At 45.4% G+C, this 21,936-nt stretch overlaps 1 protein-coding gene and 1 long non-coding RNA gene across 2 annotated transcripts; one reads left to right on the top strand and one right to left on the bottom strand.

The window, feature by feature from the left end:
* The first annotated feature begins 2,145 nt into the window (after positions 1–2,145).
* LOC123447537 lies at positions 2,146–21,865 on the top strand. Its single transcript, XR_006631514.1, has 3 exons — positions 2,146–2,412; positions 15,642–15,648; positions 21,853–21,865. It is a non-coding gene; the product is annotated as an uncharacterized LOC123447537 (long non-coding RNA).
* Positions 2,234–7,181, bottom strand: LOC123447536 (cytochrome c oxidase assembly protein COX11, mitochondrial-like). Its single transcript, XM_045124143.1, has 6 exons — positions 6,784–7,181; positions 6,137–6,189; positions 5,193–5,265; positions 5,012–5,116; positions 2,899–2,979; positions 2,234–2,537 (listed from the first exon to the last, which is right to left on the bottom strand). Exons 1-6 carry the CDS (start codon positions 7,075–7,077, stop codon positions 2,439–2,441), a joined length of 705 nt encoding a protein of 234 aa, XP_044980078.1. The 5' UTR covers positions 7,078–7,181; the 3' UTR covers positions 2,234–2,438.
* Positions 21,866–21,936: the final 71 nt, after the last annotated feature.

Consider the following 21,936-nt stretch of genomic DNA (forward strand, 5'->3'; position numbering starts at 1 on the left):
CTAGCACATCCCTAATAAGTTAGATCCGTATCGTATGTTTACAGTTCGCGAAAAACGATTTTTACAGCTGGCAAGCCGCGCGGTAGAAAGAACCCACATCGTGAAATTGTAAAACGAAATATTCGCCGCGAGATGCGTAGCAAAATAGATACCGCATCACAGAACTTCAGAATGTTCTATTTTACAGTTTCGTGATGTGGGTTGTGTTCTGCCACGCGCCTCGCCAGCCTGTATAAATCGTGGTATTTGCTAAATTTGATTAAAGACCTAGGTCAAATATCAAAATCATAATACAACAGTCATTTAGATTACAATAATAATTCAATACAAAAACTGTTTTGAATACAACAATGATTAAAATCACACATGAATTTAAGGAAATGAATGGAAAAAGGCAAAAAATACTGCCCATGTATGTGTCAATGGTGTTTAATGAGATTCTCCTGAAACTGATAGTGGGTGTTTGCGTCCTCAATCTGTCGGTATGTCTGAATAAATGCTTGTATGCGGGATTTGCCTCGCAAGCTTGCACTAATTTTATGAAAAGGGATCGGCGCATTCGATACCTTCTTCGAAAGAGGTGCGGCAGATATGTTGGATTGTTCGTGAAGTAGTCTTGCATGAGCATATCGTTCCCAGGTTGACGGTTACGAGGGATGCACAAGGAATCGACGGTAGATCCTCGCCGTCTTTTCCGGTTCCTATCCCCGTACACCTTCATGATGAGCACGACCACCATCATTTGCCGTCGATGTCTCTCGAACATCGACTCTATGTCCAAGTCATCGAACGAGGATGAATCGTCGAGTAAAGACTTCTTGCAAGGGCTTAAATCCATCTAATAAAATGATGCACCCAGCTCAAATTAAAAAAAAAATCTTCGCGAAATCCACCACTAATTATAACTAGCCAAGAGCACGGAAGGACTCACCGGCAGCGGGTCGGGGACGGCCGCAAACTTGCGAATCCGAGGCGGAGGCGGGCCGAAGCCGGCGGCGGCTAGGCGGGGATCAATCCGGTCCGGCGAACACCCGGAGACGGCGAATTCGACAGGGCGGCGAGGTGTAGAGGGCTCGAGAGCGCTTTGGCGACGTGAATATGGCGGCGGGTATGGTCAGAATCGCTGGCGGCGGGGCAGGCGGCGGCGCTGCAGGATGGGGAAAGAAGTAGCGCCGGGATGAAATGTCCCTCCCGTCAACCGCTCGCGTGATACGGGTAGTGATGGGACGGTGTGCTTTCGCGGGTCGAAGGGACACTTTTACTACGTCTATTAAAAAAAATAACGATCCGCCATGTCTGTTCGAAACTTTATTTTTCACACAAAATTATAAATCGACTAGAGTTGCTCTACTGCACGACAGCACCTGTACCGCGCCGCACGCACCGTCCAAACGGGCACGCGCTCGGGTGCCCCCGCACGGCATGAGTCGGGGCACGTACCCTACGTACGGCGCCACGGCCCGAGTCCGTACGCAGCGGGCAGCCGACCGCGCCGCGCAGCAACACGACGGCACGCGGCCGGACTGTCGCGGCGGGGCCCGAGTCCGGTCGGTCGTCCGGCAGCCCAGCGCTGCAGGAAGCCGGCGTGCGTGCCCCTGCCGCCGCCGCTTGCCGCCGAGGCGTCGGAACCGGCAGCGTCCGTGGACGGGGGGTGGTGGCGCCGCGCCGTATCGAGGGCCACGGCGAGCGCGAGGGCGATCCGCACGGCGGATTCGCTCCCTGGCGCGGCGCGGGCTGGCGGCCAAACAGTAGCGGCAGTGTCCTCCACTCCACGTGCGACAGCAGCAGCAGGTCTCGTCTCTTCTCCCGTAGCCGCGGGGGTGGCTGAGGCGGGGCCAATCGAATCGACTGCACGGGGCTGCCGGCTACCGTCCGAAGCACCAGTGCTGTGGCGTACTGCTACACCGTGGGTGCCGGCCAATAATATTCGTGTACTCGTAAACAGTCATGCATGCCGCGACACACAGCCTTGTACTACCCTTCATACCTATGATACATACTTCTTATACCCCACGCCAGCACGTCTGGACACCCAGGCACCAACGAGGATCCTACGTGGAAACTAAACAGTATTTTTCTTCTTCTTTCAGCCTACATCCAGGAGCTACGTAGCCCTGGACTTAGAGTTGAGACGAATAGCAAGTCATAATCTTATCGTTTAAGTCCAAGCACACGTGATAAAGTTCCCTGATCCCATCAATACAACGCATTCCCCTCCACGAATCTTGGGATCGGCCCAAAACTGTTTCTCCAATTCGATTGCATTGGAACAACAATTACAGATTATTCGCAAAAAATTCCACCAATGATATGAGCTAATAACTACGTACACAAAAAAAAAAAACCTAGACCTTTTACCCTTGGTGTTACATGAGAAGGAATTCTCAGGCACATGATTTGCGTACTGTTTCGGTGTTAAGGGTCACTTACAAATATTTCTACTCTTTCACCTTGAAGAATGTGTAGGAAAGAACAATATTGTTCACCCCGTCCATTTTGGGGTCTGTCTCAAACTCAGGGTCAATGTAGAAGAATACCTGGAAGTTTTCAGGTGCATGTTAGAACAGCTAGCAGAGTTAACGTAAGTAGATATTATAGCTCAACCTACAGAGTTTCAGATCCTATCACTAGAAATATTTGGACTACTATACAAGTGTAAGTACCCATCAAAATAAGCAATGTAGAGTAGACTTTTCTCATTTTGCCTCCATTTATGACAGCATTTCTAGGATTTTTTTTCTTTTACAGGATTGTTCTGGGAATATATATCTTTGCACTCCGAGAGAGAGGTGAAGTGCCCTGAATCTCAATGTTTAAGTTGTTTTTCTATCTGTGCAGAAATAATGGTGCCAGCTAGAAAAGCCATAATTACTGCAAAGAATGTAAAATTAAACTCACTGGCATGTCAATCTGCTCCCCTGGAAGAAGTGTTTGCTCCTCAAAGCAGAAACATTGTATTTTATTGAAGTAAATTGCAGCCTGCAGGGTAGGTAAAAAGGACTTGTAAACACAAAACATCAGGAGTCAAGACTTGGCATAGGTAGAATGCACTCAACTTAGCTTCAGTGCAGCAACAAACTAGGCTGAAAAGGTAAACTCACTTTACTGCTTCATATCCTATATACCTAAGAGATTCATCCCCACTAACCTATTTATCTCAACATGCAAGCATGCCACATCACCACACAATTATGGATGGGATATGGCCCACCTTAACATGCAACCATGCATGGGAAAAGACACACCACCAGTGCAACAATGCATGGGAAAATATTTTTCATTCAATTATTCTACTAATATTCAGTAAATATTTTAATACTATACACAATCAAATATAATAAGTCATATATGTTTTAAATTTTGGTTCAGGCGTTGTTAATCTAAATATTTATATTCCACACAATCAAAGCACACTGAAATATATTGCAACCGACTACGCAGCAACGTGAGGGATATCCTCTAGTTTAAAAAATAACCATCACCTCAACAATCGTTTTATATTTATAATTTTCTGAAAGCAATTTCACTTTTCACCTCATTCGCAAAAGTCAACCGTGATTCATACTCTGGTAGAAATCAAGTTCGGAGCTACTTTGCCCAACATATTTCCATGAAGGCACTAATTATAGGCTGACAAGAAGAAACCATGATGAGAAGTCTACAGTATGAACACTCTTCGCAAATCATGCTTCCCAGCACATGCCAACAAGGTTAAGGTTGCCAAGCCATGCTCCATCAAAGACGGGGGTTTATTTGATTCATAACGATTGCAGCTTACTTGACATCACAAAAGTACATACACCAAATCTTGTTTCTAGAGTGGGGCTTTTGTAACACGTCGCGTATAATCTTCAAAGAGTAAAGGATATATATACCTAAACTTACATGTACAAGTAGAAGCAAACCAGTATGTTACATGCATTTTCAAGGCTTAACTATCATGTCTCATACTCTTCTGTACCTTGAAGGTCCTGTATTACTCTGAAGTATGAACCATAAAAATTGACAGAGATTTGACTGATGTTCTAAGGTTATCTTATGAAAACACAAGGAAAATAATACACTTCCATTTCTTGGCGATCATAACATAGGAAATATTGCCAGAAGGAACTATGTGCTGTATTGGTTGAACAAATAGCTGTACATCAGGAACACTATGCAGCAATGAAAACAACATATTACACAAAGATCCTACAAAATTTCCGACAGAAATAATAAACAAGATCACGGATACAGCTATACTTTGCTTGACATCCCTGGTAACTCTGATGCCCTGCTTAATACTTGGCTTAATGTATTTAGCGTTGATGACAAACACCTGGTGTTTACTGGTGTGGGTGTGCCCTTCAGGACTATTGGAAATTAAGAAATAGTAGTACCATATTTGAAAATTCAAAGATTACTGACCCTTGTGTCCCTGTCTGTCAACATGATTGCTAGATGGCTAAATGACTGGACTGTTTTGCAGAAAAAACAGGAAAATCAAAGAAGACTGAAGTTGGTGGTAAAAGTGCTCAAGCAGACAGCAAGTGAAGTTTTTCGTGCTGTTCCAGGGTGGCCCTAAGATCTGTTTGGAGATGATGCGGAGAAGATACCTTTGGTCCTTACTATGTATCACTTTGTCCTGCTCCTGACGCTAAAACTGTAATAGCTTAAGTAGTTTACTGTGGTTAAACTCCTATTATAAGCAACGTTCCAAACGTTGCTTCCGTCACCCTGGTGCCTGCTGAAGGTAAGCTGAAGCCTTGCGGTTCTTCAGTTGGTTTTATCTTCAGCTTGCTATAGTCGGCACTCTAGGGCATTTCTAGTGATGCTATCATTTATTTTCTGCTTAGTTTGTAAAGACATTATGGTTTCTGATAAATGAAATCAGATGGGGAGCCATCTTTATCAAAGAGAAAGAACCAGATACAACTACAGCAACATGCAATTAGGTTCCAAGAAGAAACAGCAGGAATATGAAGATCGCATCACAGTAATAAATGATTATGCAAGATTACAACTTTTATACCTTCATTGGAGCAACATTATACGTGGACACACCAGTAATCGGAGCTGAACTGTGATTTTCAGCAGTATAAAATGCAAGAGCACTTTCACCAGGTTTAACCTTCACCTATAAGTGGAATAGATCAAGAACAAATACAAGAACAAAAAATGCTTTTTCATTGGCACTAAAGTTCTGATGGTACCTCTCTCTGCGTAGGAATAAACTTCCATGGCATTCCATCAGCAACATCAGCATTAAATTGGATAATTATCTCTCTGCAAACAAAATGAAGCCTAAATCTAAGGAACAAGGGAAACCCCAACATAAAAACTGAAGCACTACTTCACTTCCTGCATAACGTTACAGGTGAAATGCTATGCCACTTATGCGAATACCAGGAAACTGCAGGCAGTTAGTTTTTCTTGTTTGAAGGATGTGCAACTAGTTGAAATCAAACGTTAAAAAGGGATCTATGTCAGCACCTTAATGCTTTTGTCAAGTTCTACAACAGTTAGCTTATGGTTAGTACTGCAGACATGCGAAGGTGGTAAAAAATGTACCAACTAAATCTTCAAGATAATGTATTCCAGGTACCTTCCACCAAATCAAGAACCAGATCAAGTGTCATATCAGCTTAGCATTGACGAGGGAAGATAATCAGAAGGACCATGTTGGGGACTAGTAAAAGGAATCTACTTCATGCAACCACCAGCTAGCCAACAACGCATGGACGGACTATATAATGTTCCTAAAACTGACTACAGCCCAATTACAAGTTACACCAAAGTGCTCTTCATAAGACATGAACAGCCAAGATGAGACAGCAAGTTATTCTAGAGAACTCAGCAAGAACAACGGAGAAGACTAGAATTTCATGACCTCTCAGAGTAAATTCACGGTGAAGTCCTTTAATGGAACCTTGACATCAACAATTTCTTTCTCTAAAATACACAAAAGCTTCATGCATCAATGAATAATTATATTAACATTCAAGGTACAATAAAATGAACTATGCAAAATAATATCCAGAAGAAACTGCTAAGGCCTAAGTGAATGATCGTTCGGTTGTTTGGTGTGGGGTGGAAAAATATCTAATGGAAATGGTAGTACCCAGAAACTTGGTACCCCATGTTTAACAAGGGTCACCTTGATGGCGTCGTTCCGACTCGAGCATGTCGGGAGATCTTCTCCTCTACACTCTGCAAAGGATCAAACAATGAGGAACACGATACTCCAAGTGCAAGCACACTTGATGTTCATTTTAACGCCCTTTTTGACTATTTATCTATTTATCAGCACCAATAAGAGCTGTCTCCATACCAAATTTTAGACTGACCCTCACAGTTACCACTTTTATTTTTTTAATTAGATTGACATCTTGGATGCAAACCTTTGTCTGGAAATGAACCAGAAATTGTTTGATGGCATTTCCAACAGAACATTTTCAAGCATAGACAATTATAGATGGCAATGGATTGAACATAGAGAGAGCCAGAAGAGGCCGCATTTCCCCATACTATAACATTCCAACTTAGAGAACTACAGTGTAAAACATGGCATCGATAAGAACTCAGCATAACCCAGCAATCATATCAATTTCCGCACATAACATGAACAAGAAGCAGATTTCCAATCTAAACCCTACTCAATTTGGATCCGTGTTGCTAGTTTCCACCAAATCAAGCACAACCTAATGGTGATCCCGGCAAATGCGCCGTTCCGAGAACCCCCAAGGACCCCACTTGCGCAAGTAAATCGGATGAGGAGTAGTGGGGGCGGGGGAGGGGGCAGACCTCGCGGCGCTGGACGGTGCCGCCGTACCCGGTGGCCTGGCAGAACCGGCGGTAGAGCGGGACGGCCGCGTAGGAGGCGCCGACCATGGCGACTGCCACGCCGACAAGGTAACCCAGGGTCTTCCTAGAGCTCTTCTCCCGGCCCGCTGCCGCGGAGGCGGCGGCGGCGGAGGAAGATGCGAGACCGCGACGGAGGAAGGCGTCGGCCGCGGGCGGCCACAGATGGCAAGGGGTGAGGCGGCGGGCGAGCGGGACGGAGAGGTGGCGGTGGAGGAGCCTGGGGAGCGGAGGCATCGCGCCGGCGACGCCGGGGGCGGCGAGAGGTCGGAGATGAGGCCACGGATGGCGCCGCCGCGATTCGCTGTGATGTGTGCTCGGCTTACTTGCAGAATGCAAAGGCAACGCCTGCTACGCTGCCGGCGATGGGCAAATACAGCGATCCGGAGACGTTGGATCCGTATCGGACGGCTGTTAATAAGATGTTCAGGGTCAGAGGCGCGAACCGCGACAGCGTGTGCTCTGATCGAAAGAAGTGGAAAAGATAGTCGTGTGTGTTCTTTTTCATACGTTTTACGAAAGGGCACTGATCTGCGCCGGCGCACCGGTCTAAATTTAGATCAGTCGCATCTTGAAAAAGGAATCGATGAACTAGTTGTTGTATTGTTTGAGCCTTATAGGCATACATATAGGAATACATGATTAATTTGGAGTACAAGACAAGTCAGAATACTTCCTAGTCTATCCTATGTTTTCAATGCAATCATGATACTCAACATCCCCCCGCACTCACAACGGTAGCGACGCAGACGGTGAAACTGGAGAAGAATCCGAAGGTAATCCGACAGTCATCCCCCACAGTCGTAACGGTCGATGCATCGCGGAAGTTGTGGTCGGAGTGAAAACCGACGAGGTAGCTCAAGCAAGGCGGTAGCCCTTTGTGCATTTGTCGAGGTAGCCAAGAGCGTAGAGTGGTGTAGCCGTGGTCGGGGTAGCCGGTCGTCGAGGTAGCCGTGCGAAGAACGCCGTGGTCGAATGTCGAGTCGGGATAGCCGGTGTTGAGGAAGTCATCGTGGAGCCGCAGGCGCAAGAAGGCACCGAGTTAGTCATGGACACAGTGATGTCGAAGCAGTGATGCACCGGAAAGGATACGTAGTTGACGACGCGTCGCGCCGGGTTTGCCAAGCCCGGGGACATGTTGTGGACGAAGGCACACGTCGGTGTTGCCAGCACCGCGCATGCATAGATGAATGAAGTCGATGTTGACGATGCATCGCTCCAGCCTTGCCAGGCCTGGGAACACACCGGGGACGAAGGCACGCGTCGGTGTTGCCAACACCGCGCATTGACTGCTGCGTCGTAGGCATCACCATGAAGGTGACGACGTTCTTTTTTGTTTTTCCTTGGCTTGCCATTTCCATCCCGAACCTCGGAGGTTTCGGGGTCGTCGCATTGTGGCTGCGCCGAGCAAGCCAATTGTCCTCACTGGCGCAAAAGCGGGTCATGAGTTTGGTAAGGGCGGACATTCTTCTCGGCATGTCTTGGCCGAGCTATCTGCCGAGCCATTCGCCCCGGATGTTGTGCCAAAAAGAGGCTATTACTTCGGCGTACGGGCAGTCTACGATTTGGTTCTTCTTAGTGAGGAACCGGTTCCATAATTCTCTAGCTGGTTCCCCTGTCTTTTGGACGACGTTGCTCAAATCGTATGAATCCGGTGGCCCAACATATGTTCCTTGAAAGTTGGATAGGAAAGCCTCCTCAAGGTCGTCCGAGCATCTCATGGAATCTTCCGGTAGGCTGTTTAGCCAATGACGTGCCAGTCTTTTGAGTTTTAATGGTAAATATTTTATGGCGTGGAGGTCATGTCCTCTGGCCATATGAATATGAAGAAGGAAATCCTCTATCCATACTACACGATCTGTTGTCCCGTCATATTGTCCGATGTTTACGGGTTTAAACCCTTCCGAAAACATGTGCTGCATGACCTCATTCGTAAAACATACTGGGTGGGCAGCACCTCTGATCCGAGCTATGATGTGTCGTAGATCTGCTCCGGGTTGAGCCCGGTATGCTTCCCGGCCTCTGCTCTTGTAAGCGACTCGAGGTGGTTCGTCATCCCATCGAGTGGGAGATACCTCTTCAATCCGTAGATGGATTTGTTATGGCCCAATTTATCATATCGTGGGTCGGGTTTGTTCCCATGGTGCATGTGCTCTTTACCTTTTCGACATGGAGGTTCGAGTTTATACCCAATTATCTCCGGCTGTTCTATCGCGCCCTCTGGGTGGGTGATAAGGCTGGTCGTAGTCAGTGCGTCGAGGGGACACATGTTCTAGGGCCTCGTCGTCGAACTGTGGGAGTAGCCGTTGGTGCGGGTATTTTTTGTTCTGGCCCGGCCATTCTATACCGTATCCTTCTTTGGCCGCTAGGATTTCGGTCCACCTGTTATTGATGGTATCAGGTTCGTCCTGGAGCTGTTGTTGCTTTGCTTTTAAGCTTTGGGCGGTGGCTATAAGCTGCTGCCGAAATTGATCCTGGCCTTCGGGGTCATCGGGAATTACGAACTCTTAGGCTTCAAGGTCGTTGAGGTCGTCGATGTGAGGGAGGTAATCGTCGTCGTCATCCGAATTGTTGCAGTCTTCCGGATCGTCATTGGTCGGTTCCTCTTGTTGGGGAACATTGCATGGGAAACAAAAAAATTCTTACACACACGCAAGACCTATCCATGGTGATGATCATCTACGAGAGGGGAGGTCGGATCCACATACCCTTGTAGATTGCTAAGCGGAAGCGTATATAACGCGTTTGATGTAGTGGAACATCTTCGCGATCCAAATTGCAGTCTGTCCCGCGATTTCATCACGACCCGACCCGCGATCCCATCACGATCCATCACGATCTAGTGTCGAACGGACGACACCTCCATGTTCAGCACACGTACATCTCGATGACGATTCCCGCCTTCTTGATCCAGCAAGAGGGGCGGGGAGGTAGATGAGTTCTCCAACACGACGGCGTGGTGGTGGACAATCCAGCAGAACTTCGCCAAGCGTTGCGGAACTAATCTAGAGGAGAATACGATGTAGAGAGAGAGGGCAACACGTGGCTAATTAGGGTTAGGGTTGCCTTTAATTCCTCCAGTATATATAGGAGGGATGGGGGGAGGAGGCAGCCTCAAACCCTCAAGGTTTGGCCGAAATTGGAGGTGGAGGTGGAGGAGTCCACCTCCAATCCTACTCCTAGTAGGATTCCATCTTTTCTCCTCCTTCCCCTTTCCCCTTTTTTCCCTTCTTTTTCTCCTTGGCCGAAATAGGTCCTCTTGGGCTGGCCGCACCAGCCCACTAAGGCCTGGCGCACCACCTTTAGGCCTATTAGGTTCTTTCTCGGGAGGGTGACCCCCCCCCCCCCCGGTAAAACCCCGGAACCCATTCGTCACTCACGGTACTTTACCCATAATGCCAAAAAACTTTCCGGAAGCCAAATGCAACTTTCCTATATATTAATATTTACCTTCGAATCATTTAGGAGCTCCTCGTGACGTCTGGCATCTCATCCTGGACTCCGAACAACTTTCGGTTACCAATCACACATAACTCAATAATACCGAAACATCATCGAACCTTAAGTGTGCAGACCCTGCGGGTTCGAGAACTATGTAGACATGACCTGAGACACTCTTCGGTCAGTAACTAATAGCGGGACCTGGATGTCCATATTGTCTCCTACATATTCTACGAAGATCTTTACTTATTGAACCTCTATGTCAAGGATTCAGTTAACCCCGTATGATGTTCCCTTTGTCCTTCGGTATGTTACTTGCTCGAGATTCGATCGTCGGTATCTCCATACCTAGCTCAATATCGTTACCGGCAAGTCGCTTTTCTAGTCCCGTAATACAAGATCCATGACTAACTCCTTAGTCATATTGCTTGCAAGGCTTGTTGTGATGTTGTATTACCGAGTGAGCCACGAGATACCTCTCCGTCATACAAAGTGACAAATCCGAGTCTTGATCCATGCCAACCCAATAGACACCTTCAGATATACCTGTAGAGCACCTTTATAGTCATCCAGTTACATTGCAATGTTTGATACACACAAGGTATTCCTCCGGTGCCCGGTAGTTGCATGACCTCATGGTTGTTGGAGAATGTTGCATGGGAAACAAAAAATTTCCTACGCACACGAAGACCTATCATGGTGATGTCCATCTACGAGAGGAGATTTGGATCTACGTACCCTTGTAGATCGCACAGCAGGAAGCGTTAAGAAACGCGGTTGATGTAGTGGAACGTCCTCACGTCCCTCGATACGCCCCGCGAACCATCCCACGAACCGTCCAGCGATCCGTCCCACGATCCGATCCGATCTAGTGCCGAACGGACGACACCTCCGCGTTCATCACACGTACAGCTCGACGATGATCTCGGCCTTCTTGATCCAACAAGCAAGATGAAGAAGTAGATGAGTTCTCCGGCAGCGTGACGGCGCTCCGGTGGTGGTGAGGATCTACTCCTGCAGGGCTCCGCCGGAGCTCCACAGAAATACGATCTAGAGCTAAAACTATGGTGTCTAGATCTGAGTTGCACCTCGCAAAAGTTGTCTCAAATCATCCCTAGACCACCACTATATATAGGAGGGGCGGGGAGGATGCTTGCCTTGAGGGCCAAGCCCTCAAGGGTGCTCCGGCCAAGGGAGAGGAGGAGTCCTACTCCAATCCTACTCCAATTAGGATTGGAAAGTGAAGCCCTTCTCTTCCTTCCCACCTCTTTTTTTTTCTTTTTCTTTGGTTTTATTTCCTTGGCGCATAGGCCCTATTGGGCTGTCCCACCAGCCCACTAAGGGCTGGTGCGCCACCCCTAGGGCTATTGGGCTTCCCCCGGGTGGGTTGCCCCCCTCCAGGTGAACTTTCGAAACCCATTCGTTACTCCCGGTACAATGCCGGTAATGCCCGAAAACCTTCCAGTAACCAAATGAAGTCATCATGTATATCAATCTTCGTCTCCGGACCATTCCGGAAACCCTCGTGACGTCTGTGATCTCATCCGGGACTCCGAACAACATTCATTAACCACACATGTAACTCAACTATACTAAAACATCATCGAACCTTAAGTGTGCAGACCGTGCGGGTTCGAGAACTATGTAGACATGCCCCGAGGCACTCCTCGGTCAATATCGAATAGCGGGACCTGGATGCCCATATTGGATCCTACATATTCTCTGAAGATCTAATCGGTTGAACCTCAGTGTCAAGGATTCATATAATCCTGTATGTCATTCCCTTTGTCCTTCGGTATGTTACTTGCCCGAGATTTGATCGTCGGTATTCGCATACCTATTTCAATCTCGTTACGGGCAAGTCTCTTTACGCGTTCCGTAATACAAGATCCCGTGACTTACACTTAGTCACATTGCTTGCAAGGCTTGTGTGTGATGTTGTATTATCGAGTGGGCCCCAAGATACCTATCCGTCACACGGAGTGACAAATCCCAGTCTTGATCCATACTAACTCAACGGACACCTTCGGAGATACTTGTAGAGCACCTTTACAGTCACCCATTTACGTTGTGACGTTTGATGCACACAAGGTATTTCTCCGGTGCCAGTGAGTTATATGATCTCATGGTCATAGGAACAAATACTTGACACGCAGAAAACTATAGTAATAAAACGACACGATCAATATGCTACGTTCATAGTTTGGGTCTAGTCCATCACATGATTCTCCTAATGATGTGATCCAGTTATCAAGTGACAACACTTGCACATAGTCAGAAAACCTTGACTATCCTTGATTAACTGGCTAGCCAACTAGAGGCTTGCTAGGGACATTGTTTTGTCTATGTATCCACACATGTATCTATGTTTTCATTCAATACAATTATAGCATGGATAATAAACGATTATCTTTAAACAGGAAATATAATAATAACTATTTATTATTGCCTATAGGGCATATTTCCAACAGTCTCCCACTTGCACTAGAGTCAATAATGTAGTTCTCACATCGCCATGCGATTTACACCCATACAGTTCTGTTGTTGATCATGTTTTGCCCATGGAAGAGGTTTAGTCAGCGGGTCTGCTACATTCAGATCCGTGTGCACTTTGCAAATATTCACGTCCTCTCCTTCGACGTAGTCGCGGATGAGGTTGAAGCATCGTTTGATGTGTTTGATCTTCTTGGGAAACCTTGGTTCCTTTGCTAAGGCAATGGCACTAGTGTTGTCACATAACAAAGTTAATGGATGTAGTGCGCTCGGCACAACTCCAAGATCTGTCATGAACTGCTTCATCCAGACACCCTCCTTTGCTGCCACCGAGGCAGCCATGTACTATGCTTCACATGTAGAATCTGCTACGACGCTCTGCTTGGAACTACACCAGCTAACCGCACCCCCATTAAGAATAAATACGCATCCGGTTTGTGACTCAGAGTCATCCGGATCGGTGTCAAAACTTGCGTCGACGTAACCTTTTACGACGAGCTCTTTGTCACCTCCATAAACGAGAAACATTTCCTTAGTCCTTTTCAGGTACTTCAGAATATTCTTGACCGGTTGTCCAGTGATCCACTCCTGGATTACTCTAAAACCTGCCTACCATACTTATGGCCAAGCTGACGTCTGGTCTAGTGCACAACATGGCACACATGATAGAACCTACGGTTGAAGCGTAGCGGACAAAACTCATTTGTTCTCTATCTTCCGCAGTTGCTGGGCACTGAGTCTTACTCAATTTAATACCTTGTAATAATGGCAAGAACCCTTTCTTGGACTGATCCATTTTGAACTTCTTCAAAACTTTATTAAGGTATGTGCTTTGTGAAAGTCCTATTAGGCGTTTCGATCTATCCCTATAGATCTTAATGCCTAGAATGTAAGCAGCTTCTCCTAGGTCCTTCATAGAGAAACTTTTATTCAAGTAATCCTTTATGCTCTCCAAAAGCTCCACGTTGTTTCCAATCAGCAATATGTCATCCACATATAATATTAGAAACGCCACAGAGCTCCCACTCACTTCTTTGTAAATACAAGATTCTCCATCCACTTGTATAAACCCAAATGCTTTGATCACCTCATCAAAGCGCTTATTCCAACTTTGAGACGCTTGCACCAGTCCATAAATGGATCATTGGATCCTGCACACTTTGTTAGCATTCTTTGGATCGACAAAACCTTCGGGTTGCATCATATACAACTCTTCCTTAAGAAAACCGTTAAGGAACATTGTTTTGACATCCATCTGCCAGATTTCATAATCGTAAAAGGCAGCTATTGCTAACATGATTCGGACGGACTTAAGCCTCGCTACCGGTGAGAAAGTCTCATCGTAGTCAACTCCTTGAACTTGTGAAAAAACCTTTGCCACAAGTCGAGCGTTATAAACGGTCACATCACCGTCTGCGTCCGTCTTCTTCTTAAAGATCCATTTGTTCTGAATAGCCTTGCAACCTTCAGGTAGTACTTCCAAAGTCCACACTTTGTTCTCGTACATGGATCCTATCTCAGACTTCATGGCCTCTAGCCATTTGTTGGAATCCGGGCCCACCATTGCTTCTTCATAATTCGCAGGTTCATTGTTGTCCAACAACATAATTGATAAGACATGATTACCGTACCACTCAAGAGCAGTACGTGATCTTGTCGACCTGCGAGGTCCGATAGGAACTTGATCCGAAGTTTCATGATCATCATCATCAACTTGCTCCTCAACCGGTGCCGCAGCAACACGGGTTTCCCCTTGCCCTGCACCAACATCTAGAGGGATTAGAGGTTCGACAACCTCATCAAGTTCTATCTTCCTCCCACTCAATTCTTTCGAGAGAAACTCCTTCTCAAGAAAAGCTCCGTTTTTAGCAACAAACACTTTGTCCTCGGATTTGAGATAGAACGTATACCCAACTGTCTCTTTTGGGTAACCTATGAAGACGCACTTTTCCGCTTTGGGTTCCAGCTATTCAGGCTGAAGCTTTTTGACATAAGCATCACATCCCCAAACTTTAAAAATGACAATTTTGGTCTTTTCCCATACCACAGTTCGTATGGTGTCGTCTCAACGGATTTTGATGGTGCCCTATTTAAAGTAAATGCAGCTGTCTCTAATGCATAACCCCAAAACGATAACGGCAAATCGGTAAGAGACATCATAGATCGCATCATCTCTAATAAAGTACGATTACGATGTTCGGACACACCATTACGCTGTGGTGTTCCAGGCGGTGCCAATTGTGAAACAATTCCACATTGTCTCAAGTGAGCACCAAACTCGAAACTCAGATATTCACCCCCACGATCAGACCGTAGGAACTTGATCTTCTTGTTACGATGATTTTCAACTTCACTCTGAAATTGCTTGAACTTCCCAAACATTTCAGACTTGTGCATCATCAAGTAGACATAACCATATCTACTCAAATCGTCAGTGAAGGTGAGAAAATAACAATATCCGCCGCGCGCCTCCACACTCATCGGACTGCACACATTGGTATGTACGATTTCCAACAAGTCACGGGCACGCTCCATTGTTCCGAAGAACGGAGTCTTAGTCATCTTGCCCATGAGGCATGGTTCGCACGTGTCAAGTGACTCCAAAAGTCCATCGGAATGGAGTTTGTTCATGCGCTTTACACCAATATGACCTAAGCGAAAGTGCCACAAAAACAAGGTCCTATCATTGTTAACTCTAACTCTTTTGGTCTCAATGTTATGTATATGTGTATCATCGCTATCAAGATTCAATATGAACAATCCTCTCACATTGGGTGCATGACCATAAAAGATATTACTCATAGAAATAGAACAACCATTATTCTCTGACTTAAACGAGTAACCGTCTCGCAATAAACAAGATCCAGATATAATGTTTATGCTTAACGCAGGCACTAAATAACAATTATTTAAGTTCATAGCTAATCCTGATGGTAACTGAAGTGAAACTGTGCCGACGGCGATTGCATCAACCTTGGAACCATTTCCCACGCGCATCGTCACTTCATCCTTCGCCAGCCTTCGCTTATTCCGCAGTTCCTATTTCGAGTTGCAAATATGATCAACAGAACCGGTATCGAATACCCAGGCACTACTACGAGAGCTGGTTAAGTACACATCAATAACATGTATATCGAATATACCTGATTTTTCCTTGGCCGCCTTCTTATCAGTCAGATACTTGGGGCAGTTGCGCTTCTAGTGACCCATACCCTTGCAATAATAACACTCTGTTTCAGGCTTAGGTCCAGCTTTGGGTTTCTTCGTCGGATTGGCAACAGGTTTGCCTCTCTTCTTGGAATTACCCTTCTTTCCTTTGCCGTTTCTCTTGAAACTAGTGGTCTTATTCACCATCAACACTTGATGCTCTTTACGGAGTTCTGACTCTGCGACTTTCAGCATCACGAATAACTCACCGGGTGACTTGTTCATCCCTTCCATGTTATAGTTCAACACAAAGTTCTTGTAGCTTGGTGGCAATGATTGAAGAATTATGTCAGTGATAGCCTCTTGCGGGAGTTCAATCCCCAGCTCAGCTAGACGGTTTGAGTACCCAGACATTTTGAGCACATGTTCACTGACAGACGAATTCTCCTCCATCTTGCAAGCATATAATTTATCGGAGGTCTCATACCTCTCGATCCGGGCGTTCTTCTGAAAGATAAACTTCAACTCCTGGAACATCTCAAATGTTCCATGACGCTCAAAGCAACGTTGAAGTCCCGACTCTAAGCCATACAAGACTGCACATTGAACTACTGAGTAGTCTTCCTTACGTGTTAACCAAGCGTTCTTAACATCTTGGTCTGCCGTAGCGGGTGGTTCATCTTCTAGCACAACATTAAGGATATAATCCTTCTTTCCAGCTTGCAGGAGCAACTTAAGATTACGAGCCCAGTCTACAAAGTTGCTTCCATCATCTTTCAACTTAGCTTTCTCTAGGAACGTATTAAAATTCAGGGTGACTGTCGCGTGAGCCATTGATCTACAACAAAAATATTTCAAAGTGGACTTAGACTATGTTCAAGATAATTCGAGTTTAAGTAATAAAATTACTTGCTAAACTCCCACTCAAAAAGTACATCTCTCTAGTCATTTGAGTGGTACATGATCCAAATTCACTAACTCAAGTCCGATCATCACGTGAGTTGAGAATAGTTTCAGTGGTAAGCATCTCTATGCTAATCATATCAACTATATGATTCATGCTCAACCTTTCAGTCTCATGTGTTCCGAGGCCATGTCTACACATGCTAGGCTCGTCAAGCTTAACCCGAGTGTTCCGCGTGTGCAACTGTTTTGCACGTGTTGTATGTGAACGTTAAGTCTATCACACCCGATCATCACGTGGTGTCTCGAAACGACGAATTGTAGCAACGATGCACAGTCGGGGAGAACAAAATTTTGTTTAGAAATTTTAGTGAGAGATCACCTTATAATGCTACCGTTGTTCTAAGCAAAATAAGGTGCATAAAAGGATCAACATCACATGCAATTCATAAGTGACATGATATGGCCATCATCTTGTGCTTCTTGATCTCCATCACCAAAGCACCGGCACAATCTTGTTGTCACTGGCGCCACACCATGATCTCCATCAACGTGTCACCATCGGGGTTGTCGTGCTACTCATGCTATTAGTACTAAAGCTATGTCCTAGCAATATAGTAAACGCATCTGCAAACACAAATGTTAGTTTAAAGACAACCCTATGGCTCCTGCCGGTTGCCGTACCATCGTCGTGCAAGTCGATATTAACTATTACAACATGATCATCTCATACATCTAATATATCACATCACGTCATTGGCCATATCATATCACAAGCATACCCTGCAAAAAAAGTTACACATCCTCTAATTTGTTGTTGCATGTTTTACGTGGCTGCTATGGGTATCTAGTATGATCGCATCTTACTTACGCAAAAACCACAACGGAGGTGTGCAAATTGCTATTTAACCTCTCCAAGGACCGCCTCGGTCAAAACCAATTCAACTAAAGTTGAAGAAACCGACACCCGCCAGTCATCTTTATGCAACGAGGTTGCATGTAAATCGATGAAACCAGACTTTCGTAAGCGTACGAATAATGTCGGTCCGGGCCGCTTCAATCCAACAATACCGCTGAATCGAGAAAATACTAAGGAGGGTAGAAAATCAAATATCACCGTCCACAAAACCTTTTGTGTTCTACTCAAGATAACATCTATGCATGAACCGAGCTCATGATGCCACTGTTGGGGAACGTTGCATGGGAAACAAAAAAAATCCGTACTCACACGAAGACCTATCATGGTGATGTCCATCTACGAGAGGAGATTTGGATCTACGTACCCTTATAGATCGCACAGCAGGAAGCGTTAAGAAACGCGGTTGATGTAGTGGAACATCATCACGTCCCTCGATCCACCCCGGAACCATCCCATGAACCGTCCCGCGATCCGTCCCACGATTCGATCCGATCTAGTGCCGAACGGACGGCACCTCCGCGTTCAGCACACGTACAGCTCGATGATGATCTCGGCCTTCTTGATCCAGCAACCAAGACGGAGAAGTAGATGAGTTCTCCGGCAGCGTGACGGCGCTCCGGTGGTGGTGAGGATCTACTCCTGCAGGGCTCTGCTACGACAACAGACAACAGCGCCAAAAATTGACACGTTGACGGAGACTGGGCTTGCGTTGGTTTTTCCCTTGAAGAGTAAAGGGTGATGCAGCACAGGAGCAGTAAGTATTTCCCTCAGTTTGAAAACCAAGGTATCAATCCAGTAGGAGAATCTCGTCAAGTCCAGAGTACCTGCGTGAACACAAAAGAGCTTGCACCAAACGCTTTAAAGGGGTTGTCAATCCCTTCAAGATTGATTGCAAAGTGAGATCTGAAGGCGGAAAGTGCAACGAAGTAAAAAGTGTAAGGCTGAAAATATGGTGTGGAGTAGACCCGGGGGCCATAGTGTTCACTAGAGGCTTCTCTCAAAATAGCAAGTATTACGGTGGGTGAACAAATTAGTGTCGAGCAATTGATAGAACCGCACAAAGTCATGACGATATCTAAGGCAATGATCATACATATAGGCATCACGTCCGAGACAAGTAGACCGGTACTTTTTGCATCTACTACTATTACTCCACACATCGACCGCTATCCAGCATGCATCTAGTGTATTGAGTTCATGATGAACAGAGTAACGCCTTAAGCAAGATTACATGATGTAGAGGGATAATCTCAAACCAATGATGAAGACCCCATCCTTTTACCCTTGATGGCAACAACATGATGCGTGCCTCGCTACCCCTTCTGTAACTGGGTGAGGTCACCGCACGGTATGAACCCAAAACCAAGCACTTCTCCCATTGCAAGAATCATAGATCTAGTTGGCCAAACAAAACCCACAACTCGAAGAGAATTACAAGGATATCAAATCATGCATAAGAGAGATCAGAAGAAACTCAAATAATATTCATAGATAATCTGATCATAAATCCACAATTCATCGGATCTCGACAAACACACCACAAAAGAAGATTACATCAGATAGATCTGCATGAAGATCATGGAGAACTTTGTATTGAAGATCCAAGAGAGAGAAGAAGCCATCTAGCTACTAGCTATGGACCCGTAGGTCTATGGTGAACTACTCACGCATCATCGGAGAGGTCATGGTGTTGATGAAGAAGCCCTCCGTATCCGAATCCCCCCTCCGGCAGGGCACCAGAACGTGCCCCATATGGGATCTTGCGGAGACAGAAGCTTGCGGCGGCGAAGAAGTACTTTCGATGATCTCCTGATTTTTTTTGGGATTTTAGGGAATATATAGGCGCAAAACCTAGGGCAGGGGTGGCCGAGGGAGCCCACAAGCCAGGGTGGCACGGCCCCCCTGGCCGTGCCATGAGGGCTTGTGGGGTCCCTGGAGGCCCGCTGCCCTGATTCTTCGGCTTCCCGATCTTTTTCTGTTTCAGAAAAAATCTTTTTGCCAGTTTCATTCTGTTTGGACTCCGTTCAAAATCCTCCTCTGAAAGGGGTCAGAAACATGGAAAACAGGAACTGGCACTTAGCACTGAGTTAATAGGTTAGTCCCAAAAAATATATAAAAGGCATACAAAACATCCAAAGTTTGACAAGATAATAGCATGAAACCATCAAAAATGATAGATACGTTGGAGACGTATCAAGCATCCCCAAGCTTAACTCCTGCTCGTCCTCGAGTAGGGAAGTGATAAAGACTGAATTTTTGATGTGGAATCCTACCTAGCATAGTTGTCCTTTGCAACTTCTTTCACGTGACATGAATGTTCAGATCCGTAAGATTCAAAACAATAGTTTGCTATTGACATGAAAACAATAATACTTCAAGCAAACTAGCAAGGTAATCATGAACTTTCAAAATAACAAGGCCAAACAAAGTTATCCCTACAAAATCATATAGTCTGGCTATGCTCCATCATCCTCACAAAACTAATGTAAATCATGCACAACCCCGGTATTGGCCAAGTAATTGTTTTCGCACTCTTACTTTCTCAAACTTTTTATAACTATCACGCAATACATGAGCGTGAGCCATGTGTATAGCACTATAGGTGGAATAGAGTGTGGTGGTGGTTGTGAGACAAAAAAGGAGGAGATGGTCACATTGACTAGGTGTATCAAAAGGCTATGGAGATGCCTATTAATAGATATCAATGTGAATGAGTAGGGATTGCTATACAAAGGATGCACTAGAGCTATAAGTATGTGAAAGCTCAAAAGGAGAACTAGTGGGTGTGCATCCAACTTGCTTGCTCACGAAGACCTAGGGCAATTTTGAGGAAGCCCATCATTGGAATATACAAACCAAGTTATATAATGAAGATTCCCACTAGCATATGGTGGTGACGAAACGAGAGGCTCTCAAACATGAAGAACATGGTGCTATTATGAAGCACAAGTGTGGAAAAAAATAGTAGCATTGTCCCTTCTCTCCTTTTGTCATTTTTTGTTTGGGCTCTTAGGCCTCTTTTTTTTCTCTTTTTTTGGCGCTCTTTGGCCTTTTTTTTATTTCCTCGCATGGGACAATGCTCTAATGATGGTGATCATCACACTTTTATTTACTCACACCTCAAAGCTTAGAATGATGATGACACTATAGGAAATGCCTTCGGCAGTGTACCGGGATGTGCAACGATCTAGCTTGGCGTATGATGTTGAAACATCTCGCTAGCTATCTTACGATCATGCAATGGCAATACGAGAGTGACGGCACAAGTCATGAGACGGAACGGTGGGAGTTGCATGGCAATATATCTCAGAATGGCTATGAAAATGCCATAGTAGGTAGGTATGGTGGCTGTTTTGAGGAAGGCATATGGTGGGTTTGTGTACCGATGAAAGTTGCGCGACACTAGAGAGGCTAGCAAAGGTGGAAGGTGAAAGTGCATCTATACCATGGACTCACATTATTCATGAAGAACTCACATACTTGTTGCGAAGGTTTTTATTAGTAATCGAAACAAAGTGCTAAACGCATACTCCTAGGGGAAGGGTTGGTAGGTGTTAACCATCGCGCGATCCCGACCTCAACACAAAGGATGACAATCAATAGATGAATTGTACTCCGACTTCCTAACATAGCGGTTCACCATACGTGCATGCTACGAAAATCACTAACTTCAACACAAGTATTTCTAGATTCACAACACCCTACTAGCATAACTCTTAATATTACCGAATCCACGTCTCAAAACTAATTGAGAGGAATCAAGACTTCCCTTTCTACTCAATGCACATGAAGATGGAGGTTTTTATATCCTCTTTGGGTACCTATCACCTTTGGGACTACTTTCATAGCATAAGCCAAGTACCAAGTCACGCATTGCCGTGCTCTAAAATATGTAAGTGAAGCACATAGAGTAAAATTATCTAGCTCAAAAGATATAAGTGAAGCACTATGAGCATTCTAGCAAAATCACGATGAGTGCATGTCTCTCTCTCTCTCAAAAAGGTGTGCATCAAGGATGATTGTGACACAACAAAAAGAAAAGACTCGTAAGATACAAGATGCTCCAAGCAAAACGCATATCATGTGGTGGATAAAAATATAGCTCCAAGTAATGTTACCGATGGATTGAAGACGAAAGAGGGGATGCCTTCCCGGGGCATCCCCAAGCTTAGGCTTTTTGGTGTCCTTGAATT

Source organism: Hordeum vulgare, chromosome 4H, assembly GCF_904849725.1.
Source record: "Hordeum vulgare subsp. vulgare chromosome 4H, MorexV3_pseudomolecules_assembly, whole genome shotgun sequence".
Taxonomy (NCBI): domain Eukaryota; kingdom Viridiplantae; phylum Streptophyta; class Magnoliopsida; order Poales; family Poaceae; genus Hordeum; species Hordeum vulgare.

Bases quoted from the DNA above. Each gene is read 5' to 3' on its own strand.
- LOC123447536 (XM_045124143.1), bottom strand. From the start codon at position 7,077: ATGCCTCCGCTCCCCAGGCTCCTCCACCGCCACCTCTCCGTCCCGCTC. The intron at 5,266-6,136 runs GTGACCCTTGTT...TTTTGTTTGCAG, and splicing joins GTCGGAACGACGCCATCAAG to AGAGATAATTATCCAATTTA. The intron at 2,980-5,011 runs GTATAAAAGTTG...CCTACCCTGCAG, and splicing joins ATAATGTTGCTCCAATGAAG to GCTGCAATTTACTTCAATAA.